This window comes from Podarcis cretensis (genome assembly GCF_951804945.1).
Source record: "Podarcis cretensis genome assembly, chromosome: 8".
Lineage (NCBI taxonomy): Eukaryota > Metazoa > Chordata > Lepidosauria > Squamata > Lacertidae > Podarcis > Podarcis cretensis.
This window is the reverse complement of record NC_137177.1, coordinates 40,412,902-40,434,021: the sequence shown is the minus strand read 5'-3', so window position 1 is coordinate 40,434,021 and position 21,120 is coordinate 40,412,902. Positions and strand designations below refer to the sequence as shown.

The window sequence follows — 21,120 nt, the reverse complement described above, 5'->3', positions numbered from 1 at the left end:
TCTGCAACGTCTGGAATAAGAACAGCATTCTAGGCAATACATTCATCTTAATAGTAGCGATTCGGCCTAACAAGGAAAGTTTCAACCTTGACCATATTTCCAGATCCTTTTTAACTTCTGACCAACATTTTTCATAATTATCCTTAAATAAGTTCACATTCTTGGATGTTAAGTTTACCCCCAGGTATTTTACCCTTTTTGTTATTTCCAAGCCTGTTTCATTCTGAAAACTCTCTCTTTCTTCCATTGTTAAATTTTTTTCCAACACTTTCGTTTTTTGTCTATTCAATTTAAAACCTGCTACTCGACCAAATATTTCAATTAGTTCTAATACTCTTTTAGTACTAGTGTCTGGCTGTTGCAAGGTCAATACTAGATCATCTGCAAATGCTCTTAATTTATAATGTCTAACTCCGACCTGAACTCCTTTAACCAACTGGTCCTTTCTGATCATGTTTAACAAAACCTCCAGGACTGATATAAAAAGCAAAGGGGATATTGGGCAACCCTGTCGTGTACCTTTTTCTATAGGTATTTCTTCTGTTACCACGTTATTTACAATTAATTTGGCCTTTTGTTGAGAATATATTGCACCTATACCGTTTTCAAAACCTTGGCCTACCCCCATCCCTTGGAGATTCTTTTTCATAAAAGTCCAACAAATGTTGTCAAAGGCTTTCTCCGCATCCACAAAAATCAAAACTGCTTTCCTGTTAATGTCAACGTCCAGCAGCTCCAAAATGTCTATAATGTTCCTCACATTGTCTGACATATGTCTACCTGGGAGAAAGCCTGTTTGGTCCTTATGAATCTCTTCTGCCAACACTCTTTTCAATCTTTTTGCCAAAATGTCTGCAAAAATTTTGTAATCCACATTGAGTAAAGATATAGGGCGGTAGTTTTTGACCTGGTTCTTCTCAGTCTCTGTTTTCGGTATAAGTGAGATGAAAGCCTCTTTCCACGATTCAGGTGCCTTTTTCCCCTTCAAAATTTCATTGCAAACTTCCTTCAATGGTTGTATCAGCCGTTCTTTCAACATTTTGTAGTATTTGGCCGTCAGGCCGTCTGGTCCTGGTGATTTTCCCAATTTCATATTTTGAATGGCACCCTCTATTTCTTGTTCTGTTATTTCCTCATTTAAGATCCTTTTACTTTGTTCTGGAATTTTTGGTAAACCGTATTTTCTGATGAATTCTTCTATTTCTTGTTCGTTGATTGGCCCTTGTGCGTATAATTTCTTAAAAAAACTTTGAAAACAATTGTTTATCTCATTGGGTTTGTGGATAATTTTTCCATCCATTTCTAGACTTGTTACAGTATTCATTTTCTGCCTTTTTTTCAATTGCCATGACAGAAGTTTCCCACATTTATCCGCTGATTCAAAAGTTCTTTGTCTCATTTGCTTTATCTTCCATTCTATTTGTTGGTTCATGAGCTCCATGTACTGCATCTGATAAAACTTTATTTCTCTCAAAATCTCATGGGACTTTGGTTTGGACCTCAACTTCTTCTCTCCTTCTTTTATTTTTTCTAAAAATTTTTCCTTCTTCTCATTTTGTTGCTTCCTCTTTATAGAATTTTGTTGAATTAGGAAACCTCGCATCACGGCTTTACTTGCGTCCCAGATTATTCTTTTTTCCACATCTGTTTTCCTGTTGATCTCAAAGTAATCTTTTAATGTTTTAAGGGCCTTCTTGTGGATCTCTTCATCCTTGAATAGGGTGTCATTCATTCTCCATCTAAAGGATCCAGTTGTTGTTAGTTTCATCTCCATCTTCACCGCATTATGGTCGGAGCACGTTTTTGGACATATTTCTACTTTTTTTGTTCTTGACGCCAGACTGCTAGAAATCCAAATTTGGTCTATTCTTGTCCATGTCATTTTTGCTTCAGAGAAGAAAGTTCCCTCTCTCTCTAGAGGATTCTTTGTTCTCCAAATATCAATCAAGTCCATTGTTTCAGTCATTTCGAAAAAGATCTTTGGTAGTCTCCCTTCTTTTGAAATCACTTGTCTCTGTGCTTTATCCATGTTTGTTGAGACAACTCCATTCATGTCTCCCATCATTAGGATTTTATAGTCTAAAAAGTCAACTAATGTCTCATGCAACTTCCTAAAGAATTCGGCCTTCCCTTCATTTGGGGCATAAACTCCCACAATTAGTATCTTTTCTCCTTGAATTTGTACTTCAATTGCCAGGTATATTCCTTGTTCATCTTTAAATATCAATTTTGGAGCCAATTTTTCCTTTGCATAGATCACCACACCTCTTTTCTTTACTTTGTCTGATGAGATAAATTCTTGACCAAGTCTCTTATTTATCAGTAATTTCCTATGTATCCTGGCAATATGGGTTTCTTGCAAACATATTATATCTAATTGTTCTTTCTTCAAAATGTGAAAAACCTGTCGTCTTTTCCGAGGAAGGTTCAAACCGTTACAGTTCCAACTAAGGAGTTGCAGAGACATTTTGTATTTAAGTAGCTGTTCCTCCAACTGCTCCAAGCTTCTGCTCTTCCTCCGATGGTGGTGGTAAAAGTCCAAATGACAAATTTGCTATATCAGGTGGTTCCCTCTCCTCCACAGTTCCTTTCTGCAAATCCTCCAGGTATCTCTCCAGAAATTGTTCTTTGTCCTGAATTGTTTTTATTTTAATCTTCCTTCCTTTAAAGTTAAAGGACAATCCTTGTGGAAACTCCCATCTGAATGGTATGGTGTTTTTCTTCAGCAGATCTGCTAGGCTTTTGTAATATGTTCTCACCTCTAAAATGTATTTGGGAATGTCCTTAAAAATCTGTATCTGACAATTTTGTATCACCAATGCCTTTTGATAATGTAGATTCAATATTTTATCTCTTTCTTCTTTTGATCTCAATGTAATTAGACAATCCCTTGGTTTTTTATCCTGCTTTCTACCCAATCGAAAGGCTGATGTTATCTCAAATTCATCCTCTTCCTCCCATTCCTCCTGCCAAAAAGCTATAATGTTCTCTGTGAGAAATTGCACAAGGTTGTCCCCTTCCCCTTCAGGCACCAATCTAAGTTTTAGGTTCTTCTCTTTACGTTGAAGTTCCAGTAAGGAGAGGGCTGCATCATGCTCATTCACTTTTTTAATAATAGGCCCAGACTTTTCCCTTGTCTCTTCAGCCGTTGTTTTTGCACTTTCTGCAATCTTTCGTGTTTCTGAATTTTCCTGAATTAATCTATTTATAGAATCTGTGTTAGATTTAACACTAGCTGTATTCACATCCAATCTTGTTGTCAACTCTGTTAATTTTTTAGAATTCTCTGTCGATAGCTTTGTCAATGCTTCCAGGGATTGATTTATTTTAAGTAGTGCCTGAGTCATAGGATCCATAGAAGCTGGTGTTTTTTCCTGTGCAGCTGGAACAGTTCCTGATATAGAGCCCCTTTTCTTCTGAGATTGTTTTGCTTTCTGCCTTGTTACTATCTCTTCTGTAGGGGCACTCATATCCTCAAGGTCGTTTTCACAGAGTTGATTTCCAAGTGGAAAATCCCACTGTTACTTTTCCAAGTGCAACAGTTTCACTTAAAGCCCTCTAGAGGGAGCATTCAATTGTATCCAAATGGCAAAGATAAAGAAAAGCAAAGAAGCAAGGAAGTATAACAGTAGCCAAAAGTTTCCAATATCCAAACTGTAACGTCTCTATCTTCTATGTGGCCAAAATGCAACAGGGTAAATCTAAGGTCCGGTAACTTTGTTACGAACAAACCCCCACTTCGCAAAGTTTGACAGTCCACGTCCCGGTGTCTTATTTGGGCAGCCCGACCCAGGGGGATTTGGCAATGGAAGATCTTAATTTTCCAATAATTTTCCAGCAGGTTAACAACGTCCCAATCCTTTCCCCCCTTCTCCTGCCAATCTGGGGGGAAGTTTTAAGTCCGATGTCAGTTTGACAGCTTAAAAAAATAGAAAGGTTCCCTTCAAATGCAGCTTGATTTTCGTTGCTTTATCTCTCCTGCAGTTCCGGGGAGGCAGACTTCCTTAATTTATGCCTTTCCCGTTTTCAGCCGAATTTCTTATTTAATGTCCCGTTACTTTTTCGATCTTACTCACGGGTGCTGTGGTCAAATTCCAATTGCAGGAAGGAATCGGCGCTCTCCGCTCATGGCGACGCGGCTTCACTCCGTTAGCTGGGTGACGACTCTCAGCACCGCGCTTACCCCGATGCCGCTCAGAAGCCTTTAAAAAGGCTCCTTCACAGTGCCGGGGGGCGCGAAAGGTGCCCACCGAATCTCCTTTGTTCACAGGCTCCGCGCCTGTGATTTTAGGGGTCCCCCGCTTGCCGTAGCGGGTAAGACCCGAACTAACGAAGCAGTCCTGCCTCGGAGCTCGAGGCTCGGACCGCCATTAAGCGCTGGCGCCGACCGGAAGTCCCATACATTCAAATCAAGAATCCTGGGAACTGCAGTTTGTACTGGGTGCTGGGAATAGTAGGTCTGTGAGAGGTAACCTTCTGTTCCCAGGATTCTGTGGGGAGAATACTTTGAATGTATGTAGGCAGTGTAAGAAGCCATAGTTGCACTGCAGGGAGGTATGGTTGCAGATGAAGCTGCTGCACTTGGGTCAGAAAAAACCAGAGCATGACTCTGGAGTGGAGTGGCAAGAGGAGCTTTGCTGTATTTCACTTACAGCCGCAGCCAATACATTAAGGAATTAACTGCTCAAGCTAAATCCCTGGGACGGCAGAGAGCAAGAGTCCCTTAATCTGTCGTCTGCTCTCATTCTCAAAGTGTGGCATAGCAGGCAGAGTGATGGGCATGGACCACCTAGTTGTGCAGGGCCAAGACACATACTATGCATTTCTGAGGGCTTGTGTACAAACCTCTCAAAGTCTTTGGTGTCATTGTGACTCGTAGTTTCTTGTGGCTGTGGGACCTCCTGCTCAGTGGCTGCTTCCTGTTTAGGAAGGGCTGTAACATCTCTGGGGCTGAATCTGAAAAACACAATGCCATTTTGATTTGATTTGCTTGTATTTACTAGTTGTATTCCACTTTCCCAACAACCACACTGAGCTCAAAGCAGTTCACAACAACAGCATGAAAAACTTAACATTATGATCACTATAATATATATTAAAAAACCAACAGCAGATAAAGTAAGGTAGAAAACAAAAAAATCATCAGATTGCTAATATGATTCACTACCAACTCACAGTGATTCAAAATAGTTTCTGAGCACCAACCCTGTGCCAGTTGACAGACTCTCTCTAGGAAGGGGCTTCTTCATTCTGTGCAGCAGCAACGCTGTCCTGACCCCTACTTGATGCAGAACTCAAACTCAGGTTGCAGTTTGTACCCAAATCTTTAATGCTCAGATTGGTGTAATACATAGGCAAAACACTGTTCAAAGGCACAGTAGTTGCTACACATGACTAAACAAGCAAAGATGTTGACTCAAAAACAACACCCCCTTACCCCGCAACCATGTTGTAAGAAAAAGGGGTGGAGACAACATATCATGGCAAGTGGAATTTGGCCCTTAGTCTGGGCAAGCAACCTAGCACTTCCCCAAGAAAGCTGGACCAGCCTGTCTGCTTATGCCTGAGTTGGCATCTCCATGACCTAGGCAAGATATTACTGCCTCCTCAAAGGTGGATGTGACAGCTGGGACTGGACATGATTTCTGGCAACTCCAGAGGCACAGCAGCCAGAGTGATAGGCAAGGTGAAGAAGCCAGAACCAGCTTCTGGCCAGGAGCCTCTTCCTCTGGCTCTCCCAATCCAGGTAGAGACCTTTCCAGCCCACTGGATCCCACCCTGGAGTCATGTCAGCCACTTCTCTTCTCTGTCCTGGCCCAGCCAGCCCCCTCCCACAGGGCTCATGGCAAAGCAGCTAACAACACAACCTCAAAAATCCACATCAACACATCATTCCAATTAACAGTATAATAGCAACCAATTTCAGATAACAATCCATTCTGACAGTACTGTAGTAACATTGCAACATTTTTAATGCATTATATAATAGGCAACATCCATCAATAAAACACAGTATGAGCTGTTATTATTAATGGTAAAATATTAAACCAGAGTCCGATGTGATTTATATGTCTCTAAATAACATGAGCAAGAGAGAACTGAGCTCCTCATGTCCTACTTGTGGGATCCCCACAAATATTTGGTTGGCTGGACTAGACAGATCTTTGGTCTAATTGAGCTGAGCTGTTATGTTATCAAGAAGCGGGGAAGCACCCGGTGAGAGTCAGGTTCCACAATACAGTGGTACCTCGGGTTAAGTACTTAATTTGTTCCGGAGGTCGGTACTTAACCTGAAACTGTTCTTAACCTGAAGCACCACTTTAGCTAATGGGGCCTCCTGCTGCTGCTGCGCCACCGGAGCACGATTTCTGTTCTCATCCTGAAGCAACGTTCTTAACCTGAAGCACTATTTCTGGGTTAGCGGAGTCTTTAACCTGAAGCGTATGTAACCTGAGGTACCACTGTACCTGGAACATTTTCCTAGGACAGCACACATCCTGCCTCTTCCTTGCCACCCTATCCTGCAGTTCAATCTCATCTGATGTCACTTGAACACCCCTGCTTTCTTTACCCCCCTAGCAACTCTTAAAGGGGCTAGAAGGAAGAAGAGGTTTCTGGCAGATTGGTCAAGAGGTCCTGCTCAGGGCTCTTCGGCTTAGCCTTAAACTAGCCTTCCAATTCTTTGGCTTGCTCTCCCTGTATCCTCAATTTAATGCAATGTGACCTCATGCAACATGACTGAGCCAAACATCAAAGCCTCACTGCAGGCATGAGGAGGCCCCAAATGCATCTACAAAACTGCTCATCCTATCTCCACTACAGGGCTGCAATGCACAAAGCAGAAGGATGGAGATGCGAGGGAGCTGGGGCGGGTCCAGAAAAATACAGATAACTTCATTGTAACTGTTTCACAGGATGTCAAACAGAAATAAAGAAATGCTGAGTATAATCACAGAAATCCCATCAGACGGAAACAAGAACAGACACAGAGTTGGCAATGATTTCTATATTGATGGGGCTGGCTTAGCCAGCCAGGGCACACATGCCTCAAACATCTGAAATCAAAGGCTCATCAACAGCCAATAACATCAGAATATGCCCTCCTATCCTGCTGGTTCCCAGGCCAATTATGTAAACAGCATGGAATCAGTTTTGTTTTGTGCATAAGGTCAGGAATATCAGAAAATTCTGCCTTAAGTCAAGTCAAGATCTCCATCCACCTAGCCAGCTCTGCACAATCTTGAGCAGGGAAGTGTGTTTCTCATTACTTTTTATGGGATTCTATTAACTGGAGATGCCAGGAGAGGATCCAGAGATCTTCTGCATGCAAAGCACATGTTCTGCCAGGGATCTGTGCCTTTTATGCCTGCAGACTGGATGGGACATCAAGCTGAGGAAAGAGTATAATTGTCAGAAGCTCAACATCAGGGGTAGAAAACCATTTTTGGCTCCATGCACCTGTTGCTGGGATCCAGTTCCCAACCCATGGAGTAAGGCAAAGATGGGGAACTTGCAGCCCTCCAAATGTTGTTGGACTCCAAACCCTACCAGCCCCTGCCAGACAGCATGGCAAGTGGTTAGAGATGATGAAAGTTATACATGGAGCAATTTAGCTGTGTGGCCCTGGAGCCTGTTACTTATGAGGAAGAAACCCTTCACCACCCAACGGTATCCTCTCAAGACCCCTGATTCTCCTGTAAATCCAAACCTTGTTTTCTGCAATTGACATTCATGCTATTTGGCCTGGGATGTCAGAAGCAAGCCCCAGGAGAGCTGGCTATACAAAGCTCTATCCCCTATCAAAGAAGCTATCAGCCTTCAGCTCATCAAACTGTTCTCCAGTGATGGGAGAAACAAAGAGGAAAGTGTTGTGGTATCTACTTGGCTGCTCTTCCTCTTGTTACTTCCATTACATTTGGAAGGGTCAAGGTCTCCATGAGACTTTTGGACAATGAACAGCCTTGCCTCAAGGAGCACACAACCCAATGGCTAACACAGACAGTAACACTGATTGACATGAGGGTCTGGGATGGGAACAAATTGGTGCTAAAGAACTCTGAGGCCAGCGGGGGTGTTAGAGCAGAGGCTTGGTTTCAGACTCCTTCACAGCCTCGGATAATATTTCTTTCACTGTCAGCAATTTAAGAGTCCTAGAGAGATGCATGGGGATTTGGGAATGGGGAGCTATTTATTTAAAAATGCAAAGATTCCAGATATTCCAAGGTAACTAGCCAACAGTAATAAAACATGTATAATCCCCTCACCCCAACACACACACACACACACACACACACACACATGGACACACATAATCACAAGATTTGCCCTGGGTCCCTTTGCTATGCCACAGAAGATGTGGTCTGCCTGCAATCCCATGAAATCCCTGCATTCTCTTACCACGTTGCATGAGAGTACGATGCAGCCACCTGGAACAGAAAAATGTATTAACTGGGCTGTGGGAGGGAAGAAGAATTTTCAGAATCCTACAGGCATGTAGAGCGGAGGCGTAGGGGACAGAACACATGTATATTGAGGTCTGCAGTCCAAACCGTGCCCCATGTAAGCAGCCTTAATAACTAATCTTGTCTGGAATCTCTCAGTCCGAGAAAGATGGTGATGTCTAATACAACTAAAAGTAGCTTTCCAAGTCAGAAGCAAGGCTCCCCCCCACCCCAGTTATGCAGATATCCTTATTGTAATGTGAAAGCACTAATAAGACATCAACTTCTTTTTAAAAATGGAGATGCCAGGCAGCGATTAACCTGGAAGCTTCCATGTGCACAGCATGTCCCCTGCCATTTGGTGAAGGCCATCCCAGGTCTAACTGCAACATCCCTTTAAGATGTTTTGCGGGAAAGAGGATCAGCTTGTTTCTCCATAGGACAGACCTTCTAGGCTCTTCAGTATTTATATTTGTCTGTTACCTATGTGGGCATATCATCCCCTGGCCTTTGCTATGTAAACCTTGATTGACTAGGATCCCAAAGGGGGAGCAAGAGGAGGCGGGGGAACAAAGGACAGTAAAAATGGGGTATGTTAGTATTTCTGAGTCCCTGAAAATGCTTATTAATCTAATTTATTTGGATTCTTATAAAATGGGGAACAGTAATCCATCAGAACCCAGAAGTGCTGGGCTTACTGAGCATGCTTCACATATGGTGTGTGTGTATATACAGACAGACAGACAGACAGACAGATAGACAGACAGACAGACATCATTTTGGAGATTTACACAAATTGTAATATTTCCCAGATTCATATATCAATAATTTACAAAGTATGGCCACCTCTGAACTAACTTTGTTTTATAGACCAAACTGGTCCGCTATTTCTGCTAATTCAAAGCACTTCAGAAGCCATTCCCATATAGATTTGTAGATTTGTACTACTCTGGTTGCAATTACCAAGACTTTTGTTCAATACATCTGTTCCACAGACACATCACCCTAAATCCAATTAAATATTACCAACACTGTAGAAAGTTTCAAATGTGCTCCTATCATCAATGTAACCTATTGCATAGTTTGTCTCCCTAAATCATAGGCATGCTGATGTTCCCACCACATATGATAAGTGATCATTTGCTACACATGTGGTGTTTTGTTAATGCTGCATGCCATGCAGAATGGCATTTGCCCCTTTTTGCAGCATGAATCTCCCACTCTGCATGTTAGCATGTGGAGAGTGTGGGGAATAATTCCAGAGTACTGTAATGCAGAAGAACGGAGTGCTTTCATGTGAACTCTCCTAAGGCGGGTAGGGGGAAATGAAAGGTTAAGACTGAATAATTAGATGAAAACCATAAAAGTCACTGCCCTAATTATAAGGTCCAGAAATAAAACTAAATAAGTCACATTCTTCACCCCTAGCTGAAAAACAGATGTTAATCTGAATGACAATTAGTTACTGTGATGAAAGGCACAGAGTGGATAGAATAGCAGTGACCTGTTTTTTAGCTACCAAACTGTCAGGCTGCATTAGCTGGATGTAATTATACACATGGTAGCAAAAGAGAAATAATATCTGACAAGCTGTGCTTTCTTCCTGGCCACTTCATGGCCAAGTGAAGGTGCTAACAGCTTGGAGGCTCCCTTCAAGCCCAGCTGTCCTCCAGATAGTCAGGTGGTGCCGACACAAGGACCCCGTGAAACAGCCGGGAAGCCTAATTAATACACAAAGAGAGAGAAGAAAAGAAAGGGGTCAACCAGCATCACATCCGGAAGGTTAATGAGGAGCCTTGCAGAATGAAGGGTCTAATCCTGTGAGATGCTGGTGATGCCCCTGAGCACCGCATGTGGCAATTTCACCTTCACACAGTCTTCTGAAATGCCAACATGCCATAGCATGCTTAGAGAGTCTGAAGGTGTGTGTGTGTGTGTAATAGTAAATAATGGAGGATTGGCTGGGGAAGCCAGAAAGGAGACCAAAAGCCTGGTTCCATGATGGTGGGTTGCAGTGATATAAAATATTTAAGCAACTTCACAGGAGGTGGAGATGTGTGGTGATATGTGGGGTGTATGCACCATGTGTCCTGGCTCCTATCCCCAAACACAGAAATAGATACTCTTACTTGTAAGTAAGATCTCTCACTTACCATTATTCAAGTATTGGTACAGCCCAGCAGCAGACAAAAGGCTCAGGAGCCATAGTTCAAGAGCAGGGCAAGAAGTTCAGAACCAGACAGAAGCAACAAAGATGTCCCAACAAGTTTCCATGACCAGTCACAGCCAGGTGTGGTGCACTCACTCACAAGAATCTGCTGTCTTCAGGGAATGTCAGAATTGCAAAAATGTGCTTCTAAAGGGTGGGTGGGCCTGCTCCCATCTACGAAGGCAGAGCTTGGTTTGAAGCAACAAGACCGCACCCTCCTGTTAAGTCATTTCCACTTCCAGTAGTTCCTCCTACCTTGGCTGCTCCGAGCCCTCCCAAATTTTTGGCAATACCTATATCCCTGCTCTTTCCCCCCAAGCAATAGAATCTGGGGTAGAAAAGGGAGATCCCCCCTCATCTTACTCAGGTACTACTCATTCAGCACTCCCTACTTCTTCCTCCGCCACATATGTCAGAGCTTGCCAACCCAAGTCCAATACTGATAGAGCTGTGGGGCTTACAACACCCAGCTCCATGCGCCTCTCCTGTGACCTTCAAGCCGAAGGGAACCTCCATGGCCTCTCTGACCTATCCCAAGGGTGCAGATACTACTAAATATTAGCCCTATGATAATACCTAGATAAGAAGCAGTTCTACCTAATGCTGGGGGCACTGATCATATTTTGAGACTCAGGATTTCACCAAACCTAGGAAGGAGGTGGGCCACCGCCTCATATCTATCATGGCTGACAAGAGCAGATTGCAAATGGGAGCAAGGGAGGGGGCTGTGGACTGCTAGAAATGGTCCAGCCTTTCTACAGTCCAGTAAAAGCAAAGCCAGAGGTTGCCCTATAAGAAAGTAAAAGAAGGAGATGCACAACCAAGACACCTACCTGCCTTCTAAGGCTTTCACTTCACAACCGTTCTGATTTTATATTGCAGCCAAAGCACTACCAAATCAAGCTAATAATATTGGGAATGCTGTGTCTAGTTCTTTATATATACTTATGTGGAATCCCAGAGTACAGGTCAGGTGTAGGGAACCTTTGACCCTGCACATGTTGCTGAACTATAGCTCCCATTATCACTGGACATTAGCCATGCTTGCTTGGGCTGATAGGACTTGCAGTTCAGCAATGGCTGAAGGGCCAAAGGTTCCCCATACTCAATAAAGATACAACACTGGCAAAGACTCCTAGTGCAGCTAGGAAGCTAGCAAGTGAGAATCATACACAGGTTTGAGGAGCCAGGAGAGCGGACAAGCCCAGTGTGTGCTGGGAAAACAAAATATTCCTGCTTTCCCTGAAGGAAAGTCCTCCGGTTCCCCTGAAACAAATTTGTAAAAAAAAATGCATTTACTATGTAGGAAACTAGCAAGATGCCTTATGTGGAAAAGTCCTTGGGATCCTGTAGATCACTTTATGTTGCAAGGACCACCTGGAGCCACCACAGAACAACATCATGGTTCATCCTCTTCCCTTCCCATAGCTGACTTAAGGGATGCTGTCAATCTCAAGTAAAATAGAAGTTTGCTGAAATGGAAACTAGAGCATGGCTCCAACAGCATGCCCTCACCTTGCCTGTCTGCCTTGCCAAACTGCCTCCCCACATCTTTTCCGCCTGGGGTACTTGGCTTGCTCCTTTATCCCACAGAGTCTTTGGCCAAGCCTTGGAGTTAAATGCAGCTTCTAAGCCCCACTGCCCTCCAACCATCCTCCTCCTGCTACTAGGGTCCCACACCTGCATTTGTTTGCTTGCTGAAACACTGAAGATGAGGAAGGAAAGTCTCTATGAGCAGCCACAGTAAAAATGTGGCCTGGGACTCTCTAGTGACAAAACCACCAGCCTCAGACCCAGAAATGCTTTGGGTTGGGGTTGCATTTACAGTACTTTAAATCTATCTTCTTTCTTTCTTTCTTTCTTTCTTTCTTTCTTTCTTTCTTTCTTTCTTTCTTTCTTTCATTCATTCTTTCTTTCTTTCTCATCCTTCAGACTCCACTGTTTGCCATACAGCTACAAACTGCATTGAAGGGATGACAGCACTCAGTGTCTGACAGAAAACACTTGGCACAGACCAGGATCAGACTCCTTAATGAGCTCACAAGGAGGAGTGCCTCTCAGTGGCTCCCCCCACCAACCCTCTGCCAGCCAAAAAGGCCTTTCCACTGGGTTGGCTTATGTTTTCCTCGGGAAATTGTTTATTGATGTTATTCAGAATGGCAGACCATCAATGCAGTTGTTATGTTTACTGGACTTCCTGGGGCACTGTGGAAAATCCGTTTGCTGCTGTAATTAAAATAACTGCACGAAGGCCAAGTTTGAGAAAGCAGCAGCACTGCTGGTTCATATATTTGCAAGGAAGAAGGTTTGCAGGCAGCTTGAGAAAAGCTGTTCCTGTTTGCAATCATTTCTATCATTTGCACTCTTCCTCTCTCTCTCTCTCTCTCTCTCTCTCTCTCTCTCTCTCTCTCTCTCTCCTACTTTCAGAAGAAGAATAAAACCAAAGTTCAGTCATTCTGGGGCATTTAAGGCAGAGGGGAGGCACTGGGAGCGCAGTATAAGCTGCTTATCAAATAGGCAAGAAAAGGGTAGTACCACTGGCCAGATCCTTTTCTCCCCCAATCACTGCAGACCAACTTTGACACCCAGCTGTCATTCATCTGCCATAATAATGATGCTTGATGATTGACAAGTGGATTATCCACAGGGGTAAGGAGAGAGAACAAAAACAGCCGGGCTTCAGCTCCCCACCCATCAGTTAGTGGGAGGTGAATTGAAGCCTGCCTTTTGTAGGGATCTACTGCACAAATGCGTTTCCCATGGGGAGCTCACTCATGCAACTGAACCAAGCAGAATTGAACTGCCCACTGATCAGCTTACATCAGCCACTCATTGGGTGACATCACCCAATTCATAGGTGTATGTGATTTTGGAAAAAATGGCCATGAGAACCAAATTGGAAACTCTAGCAGGCCAAGACTGAAGGAAAAGCCACATCCTCAGGATGAGGCAGTGTGGAAGGGGGAGCCGAGGGCTTCCTCTCAAGTTGGGTGATTTCCAGCTTTGAAGATGGCGGAGTAGCACACTCCCTGTGTGAGAACATTTTATTGAACTATATACCTGCAGTATGGAAATTATCAACGGGATAACAGAAATAGATTTTCCATGCCCTAATGGTGGCCAAGAGATTGATATTGAGGAATTGGAAAAATAAAGAAATGATACTGTTTAATCAATGGACTGACAATATGACATCACTGGCAATTTATGAACGGACTGCTTATAGGCAGACACAGACTCTATGGATATGATATGATTAACATTTGGAATGAGTTTATACAAAATGCAGTAGGCTATTAACATTTACATAAGCACTAGGACAATAACACTATACCAATTTATACAAGAATGTATGGGAATATTGTATATTTTTTTGCAGGTTTTTTTTTTCATATTTTCACTTTTATGTGTATCTTTGTTGTTGTTTTTCTCCCTCTCACTTTTCCTTCTTTTTTCTGTATCACTTTATTTCTTTTAACTGAAATCACCTTAATAAAATATAAATATCAGGGGGAAAAGTTGGGTGGCTGGCGCATCATCCAAATCAGAGTCATCCACAGGCGGACATTGGGAACCATATGTTGGTTTCAAGAGATTATAAACAACGTAAATAGCATATAATTAATACATTTTGATCCAGCCTTTACTTCATCATTGTCAGGGAACTGGGGGCTGAGAAGGGGGAAATGCTGGGAAAATACAGAGATAAGCCTCCGATCATTAGTAGTGGTACCTCATCAGGGGAGGACGGCGACGAAGGGTTGTCAGGAAGCAATGAAGCAGAGGGGGGGGAGCAATTTCCGGGGCTTAGCTCTTCACGTAACAGAGGAAGGAAAAGAGGAGGCTCTGGAAGTGGTTATGCTGGGGAAAATGAAAGCAGCAACCAGTTGCTGCATCTGATTCCAATGAGCCGGATGTGCTCTGAGAGCTCTGAGTGTAAATAGAAGAATGAACCAAATAAAACCTATAAAACTGGCTGGAGGCCCGGACTCTTATCTCTTCTAGCACCCACCAATCATTCCTGACAATCATGCGTCTCAGGGTGGTATCCATTAAGTTCCCAAGTATCTCCCATTGAGACCCAGACCTGCTTAACCACTTAGTAGGGTGACTGTGTCATGTACTCGTAGACAATGTCTTGGGAACATCAGACAAAATCCCAAAGGGAGGACTTATGATTGCTCTTACCTGATCAGGGTCTCATGATCCTCTGTCATGAAGGACCAGCGGTATTTTACAAGAAGGGGGCTGCAGTTGGTCATATTGATCTCACGGACAACTTCTGTGTCATTCAAGATGCAGCCAAAATTCAAATCCATCGTCTCAAAGTGTAGGTTAGGGAAACGCACTTCTCCCCGTAGGTTGATGTGGTCTACATGGGGATGCTCCAGGTAACGGAAAGTCAAGACTTCTTCTGCCACTCGGTTGTACAAGTCATCTCTGTAGAGAGGGTCAAACCTGATACAGAGGTCATGCATCTCCCCAACGTCCATAGTTAAGGCCTAAATCAGGAAATAAATAAGTTTATTTTAAATAAATAAATAACTGATTGGTATCTGCCTACCACTGTAGTTCTTTGAAAATGACTTCTGCATTTTCAGTCACTGGAGACTGTTTGCAGTGCTGTCTAGGACTGGACAGGTCACAACCAGCAGCCTGAACTGTACCCTGCAAAGGGCCTCGTACTTAGAGGCCTGAGGTGAAAAGAGACTCCTCATACCTGACAAGGTACTGGCAGCATTTCATGATCAGTATCACAGAGGGAAAACGGTTCTTGCAAAGAGAGGAGGACATTGATTGGCAAAGACGAAACATTTTTCAAAGTCAGAGGTTCGTACTGGGGATTCAGGCTATCATTGGGGTCCTGGCAGGGGAAAACAAAAACATTTGAGATGTATTAAAGAACAGAAAAAATATATATCCTGCTGTGCATCACAGCACCAAGTGATCAACCAGAGGATCACTTTCCATCCCATCCTATCAAGCCCTTCCATATTCCATGATGAGAAATGACCTCCTCACAGGAATAGCATTACGCTTTTAATAGCCAGCTACTTGGTACTTGGTACTAGAGGACACCGATTGTTCCCATTCATTGGGGGGGCGTAGAAATTGATGTGATTCCATTCCCATTTATTTATTTATTTATTTATTTATTTATTCATTCATTCCATGAAATTTACACACTGCTTGATTGCAAAAAAACAAAACCCTCCAGGCGATTTACAAATAGATATATCAATAAAATTATCAATAAGAAAAGTTAAAATAACAATAGATTACAAACATTAAAACTCACATCAGTTTTATAAACATCTGGGTAGGATTGTCTAAACAAAAATGTTTTTAGCAGGTGCTGGAAAGAGTACAATGAAGATGCCTGCCTGATATCGATAGGCAAGAATTTTCAAAGTTTAGGTAATAATAATAATTTTTATTATTTTATTATTTATACCCCGCCCAGCTAACTGGGTTGTCCCAGCCACTCTGGGCAGCTTCCAACATATATAAAATATATATTTTTAAAATTACACATTAAAAAGCTTCCCTATACAGGGCTGCCTTCAGATGTCTTCTGAAGGTTATATAGTTACTCATGTCTTTGACATCTGATGGGAGGGCGTTCCACAGGCTAGGTGCCACTACTGAGAAGGTTCCATCACACTAAAAGATTGAGTTCTTACAAATGCAGAATGGGCACCTGTAACTGTGCCAGTTCCATTGATCAAAGCAGTCAAGAGAACCATGTGTTAATTTTCAAAAGTTATGTCTTCCACATTTCTAAAGCACCGTCAAAAACTCCTATTTTTTCATATAATAATGTCTCTTGGAGGATCTGAATCACACAAGACAGGTATTAGCAATTTAAATCACTGGACTATCAAGTCCATAATATTGTCATATTCTGCCCCTTCCACAAAACTCCTCAGATGAAAATTGACCCTTTAAGTTTGTTTTGAAAATCTTACAGCTTTGATTTTATATTCATATTCACCTGAAGAATTTTTAAATGGTTTTTTAATGTGGTAAGCTTAAATCTATTGCTGCTGATGCAGTTTCCACAATTCCTTCTAATTCCTTTGACATTGCATTTGCCTTATTTCTGAGATGAACTATCAGTTCCTTCCACGTTTCTGTAATAATTTCTTTAATTTAATGAGGATACCTTGAGCTGCAAATTCCTCTCAGCACTGCATTTGTATCTTTTTCTACCATGGCTTTGGCAGTCTTAATTGGGCCAAGTGCCATGCTGTCTCTCTGTTGGCTCATTGCCCTGGCTTCTCTGCAAGGTTCTTGTGGCTTGAGAAAGTTTGTTAAACTGCCTTGTTTCGATTTCAGCATATTTATTGACATTCCCCCCTTCTGAGTGGGGGTAAAAAGCTTTCCAATTTTCTGAATTGATCAGCTGCTTTGAAGAGAAATTATATACCCAAGGGCAGGAGCTCCAGGTTACTCAGACATCTTGATTGTTGGCTGATCGTGGCCCTTTCTGTTCCTTCTTAGGAATAATTTCTGTTATGAAGCCACATTTCAGCCCTGAGTTGGAGGAAGCTAAACAAGTTGCAAAATGACCTATTGGCAAGCATGTTTTTGCAGGAGTGAAGGAAGGGCCTCTCTGAGCCTAGGAGTTGGGCTGATCTCTTTGGCAATCATGGTTTTGATGTGTTACAAGGTTGCCCATCTCTGCCTGCACAAACCTTCTGTCAAAACTGAGGTGGCTGTCACTTTAGCTCCTGATGATGCCCAGAACATCTGAGCCTCTTTTGAACTGAAATGTGATTGAGTGTGTGTTTGTAGTTTCTGATCACAGCTCCACCCCCCCTTTCCACAACCCACTCCATCCTCCATTCATTCCACTAGCCCTTTGTAACATGCCAGTAAGCAGCCTGATGGCCAAAGCACTAACCTTCTCCACTTGGAATGTGATCTCTTTGGGGAAAATGTGTAGAATGGGTGCAATGAATTCACATATGACATCAACCTTCATGATAAGCTCCTTCCCAGATTGCTTCCCTATGATGGCATGACAGAGTAGCCTTTCCTTTACAACCTGTACATGGAAACAAGAGCACAGTTTTTTTGCCAGAATAAAAGTGGTTGGGCCACTATGCCTGTGGTGCTTTCAGTGGACCCTTGGCCATGGGGCTCCCTGAAAACTATGCCTTGGCTACCATTTGGTTCCAAGCAAAAGAAGCATGAATTGGCAAATATATAATTCTCTTTTGTAGAAGTTTGATTCCTGACAATTCCATATATCCTGAATTCTGCACCAGTTGGTGCCTAAGGATTGACCTTTAAAAGCAAATCATGGAAAGGTGATGATCATACCATCCTTCCACAAAAAGGTTGTATTGGTATCCAGTTGCAACATAACATTTCCCACAGAATTATTTTTTTTTAAAAAAAAAACACCTTCTATATAGTAATAAATTAAATGGCTGTGAGAATCAAGGACATAATCAGCCATTTGTGTAAATGGTAGAGATGTACAAGCACGTCTCAATCTGTTCCAACATTCATCCACAATTTCATCTGATATTTTCTGTTCCACTGTGATTGGTTTATTGTGCACAAGTCTCACTACTGTTTCAATGTAACTTTTTACATATATTGCACAATACATATGCATATCTCAGCCATCAACAAATATTTAGAATTCAGCTGTGTTCCCTTTGAAAATTAATTAATTTCCAGAGGTGTAACTGTCAAACTTTTGCTTCAGAAAACCCAATGAGTCTTGTGGCACCATAAAGGCAAAGCTAATGGCCAATCATTTTACTTCTTCTTTCTTCTTTGGCGATCACTCATAACCAAGTAAGATTGTCTTCCATAAACACTGTTTTAACAATGAGTTCGTAAGTGACTGTGGAGGCCAATTCTGGATCCACTGCAAACCTAGCCATGTCTACTCAAAAATAAGTCTCATTGAATTCAGTGTGGCTTACTTCCATGTAAATGGATTAGGATTGCAGCCTTGCAGTGTTGATTTTAAAATTCAGTACTATATAGCCTTAATCCTGTCTCATTTTTCTCCTGCAGGCATTAGGGAAGGCATCAATACCCTGTTGATATTTTGCTCTTTGTGCCCTGGATTATATTAATTCCTGAGGGCATATCAGACATTTCACTCTAATGCCACTTATATTAGTCCTTTTCGTAATGTAACATTTTATTTCATTAATATGTATTTTATACAGAAAATGGTCTCTTGCTGTGATTTTACACACACACACACACACACGTAGGATGTAGGTTGAACATGGGTCAAGGTGGCCCTCAGCCTGAAAAAGGTTCGTCTCTCCTGGATTAAGCACTCTTGACAAAATAATTGAATATTGAGCTTTGATCAGGCCTTGTAGAACTCTCCTTACATCAGTTATAAAAACCCATATATGGTTTTTTGAGATTGACTATATGGTAGCTACAGTAACCCTTGACAACAAGTAGCTGAAATGCAGCTGATGCTACTATGGCAACTTGTGACATGGAAGCAATCCTTGAAAGAAGTTGGTTCATTTCCAAAAATAAGTAACTGAGAGCCCAAAATGCCCCCAACAAAGAGGTGAAAGTCTCTCTACCTTGGGAACGTCAGAACAGCCTTCCAGCATCATGTCCATGCTTTTTCCTGGGGTCAGCTCCATCCTCAGTGGTTGAAGCTTAAAGAGCGGAAGTTCAGAGGACTTCTTCTTTGTGTTAGCACTGATGGGAGGGAGGGTGTTGCGCTGGCGGAATGGGGGGAAGCCTTCTGTCATCCAGTAGAGCTGATGCGTGCGGCGCCCACGGTTAGTGATCTTGAAGCGATAGCAGCAGGAATCCAAGCTAGGAAAGGAGGGGCAGAGAGGGGCTAAATCTCAGGACAGCAAATAAGAATGGTCTTTACTATATATTGTGGAATATTTATTTAAGGGATTTAGATGCAACCCTTCAATATCAATATTTCCAGGGCAGCTGACAAGTTGTAGCAAACACCACACAAAACAAGATTAAAAACTAGAGGTGTGCACTGCTCCCAAGATTTTATGCTCCCAAGCATCCCAGTTTGTTTGAGAGTTGCTCTATGTTTTTCCAAGGACCAAACTAGTAAGATCTGTTGAAAAGATAGTTTCTCTATAATGGGGAATCTAAAAACGGCTCAAAATTATTTTTCCTTTCATTGAAGTGAAATTAAATTTGTTGGCATAGGGGTCCCTCCAGAGTAGATTACACCTATTACAGGTTGTATACTGATACATCCAGAAAGTTTTTGTTTTTAAAAGAAAAACTATTGTTTTCTGCCAGAACTGGAAACCATTTGCAGCTAAGGGGAAGAAGCATGCCAAATGTCAGAATAATAGGTGACATGTTTTCCTGTCAGAGAAGACTTTACCATTTTTTGAGTGGCTATGATGGCAATCATAGTGGGGCAAAGGGTGAGGGTCCCAGAAAAGACAGGGGTATGTGAAATGTCCCCTCCCAAGGAAGGACTGTTACCCCAAGGATCACTGGTGAGGATAGGTTTGTGATTTCCAGCAGGATTTTGGGGGGATACAACCTCATCTCTCCAGGAGAGAATTTTCTCGCCATTGACTACCATGGGGGAAGGGGTGATTGTGGAAACAACAGTATAGATGCATGTGAAAAATAACACCTTAAAATATTTACTTCAACATCCCTCTCACAGATCAGTGTTTAATCCCAGGCATCAGAAAATAAGAGGCTGGGATTAGAAGATAGACCCGTCTGTCAAAATGAAAAAATCCCCCATCCCTCCACCACTGCTTCCCACTTCAACGGAGGGCATTTCCCTAATTAGCTTGATTTTGCATTTTATAAAATGAAGCCATCACTCTAAGGGCACCCATGTCCATAAAGCAACTTGTGATAATAGGAGGTCCCTAACCCAGCTCAATCCTGCTCATGTGAAAACCTCACCCAAATCACTCCTATTTGCCTCATAAAATAATTCAGAAAGCAACCCTCATAGAAACAAGAGGGAGAGAGCAGATAAAGCAGCATAATAATAAGACAGAGATGTCCTCAAGGATGAAAAGGCAGCAAGGTTTCCAGACACACCTCCTTGAGAAGAGCTTCCTACAGTGGTTTACCACCAGTGATAAAGCCTTTCCTTTGTCACCACCCATCTTACTTGACAGGGTAAAGGTACCTGCAGAATTACATCTAAAGTTTATCTCAGGGTATAGTGAGGTTCATGTTGCTGGAGGCAGTGCTCCACATAGCAAGCCATGAAGGACTTCAAAGGTAAGCATCAGTATTTTGAATTGTGCATGGAAATGGGTCCAAGAGTTGTTAAGTACTGGTGAATATTTTCCCACCACCTGGTCCAAGTTGAAAGCCTAGCAGTAATACTTGGAACTACTTGCAGTTTCCAAATAGTCTCCAAAAGCATCCCAACACACAGTGCACTGCAGTGACATAATATAGGGCTGAGTACAAAGCCCAAGGGAGCAGGTCATGCCAACTCCTAAGATT

At 42.4% G+C, this 21,120-nt stretch overlaps 1 protein-coding gene across 1 annotated transcript in view; it reads right to left on the bottom strand.

Annotated features, from left to right (window-relative positions):
* The window catches only part of HYDIN (HYDIN axonemal central pair apparatus protein), a 137,968-nt gene that overhangs the window by 71,941 nt on the left and 44,907 nt on the right, over nucleotides 1-21,120 (bottom strand). Inside the window, exons 20-24 of the mRNA XM_079988354.1 lie at nucleotides 19,230-19,470; nucleotides 17,558-17,701; nucleotides 15,371-15,514; nucleotides 14,839-15,152; nucleotides 4,846-4,956 (exon numbers count right to left, since the gene is read on the bottom strand). Coding sequence (XP_079844480.1) covers nucleotides 4,846-4,956; nucleotides 14,839-15,152; nucleotides 15,371-15,514; nucleotides 17,558-17,701; nucleotides 19,230-19,470 — 954 coding nt within the window. The remainder of the gene's footprint in view (nucleotides 1-4,845; nucleotides 4,957-14,838; nucleotides 15,153-15,370; nucleotides 15,515-17,557; nucleotides 17,702-19,229; nucleotides 19,471-21,120) is intronic.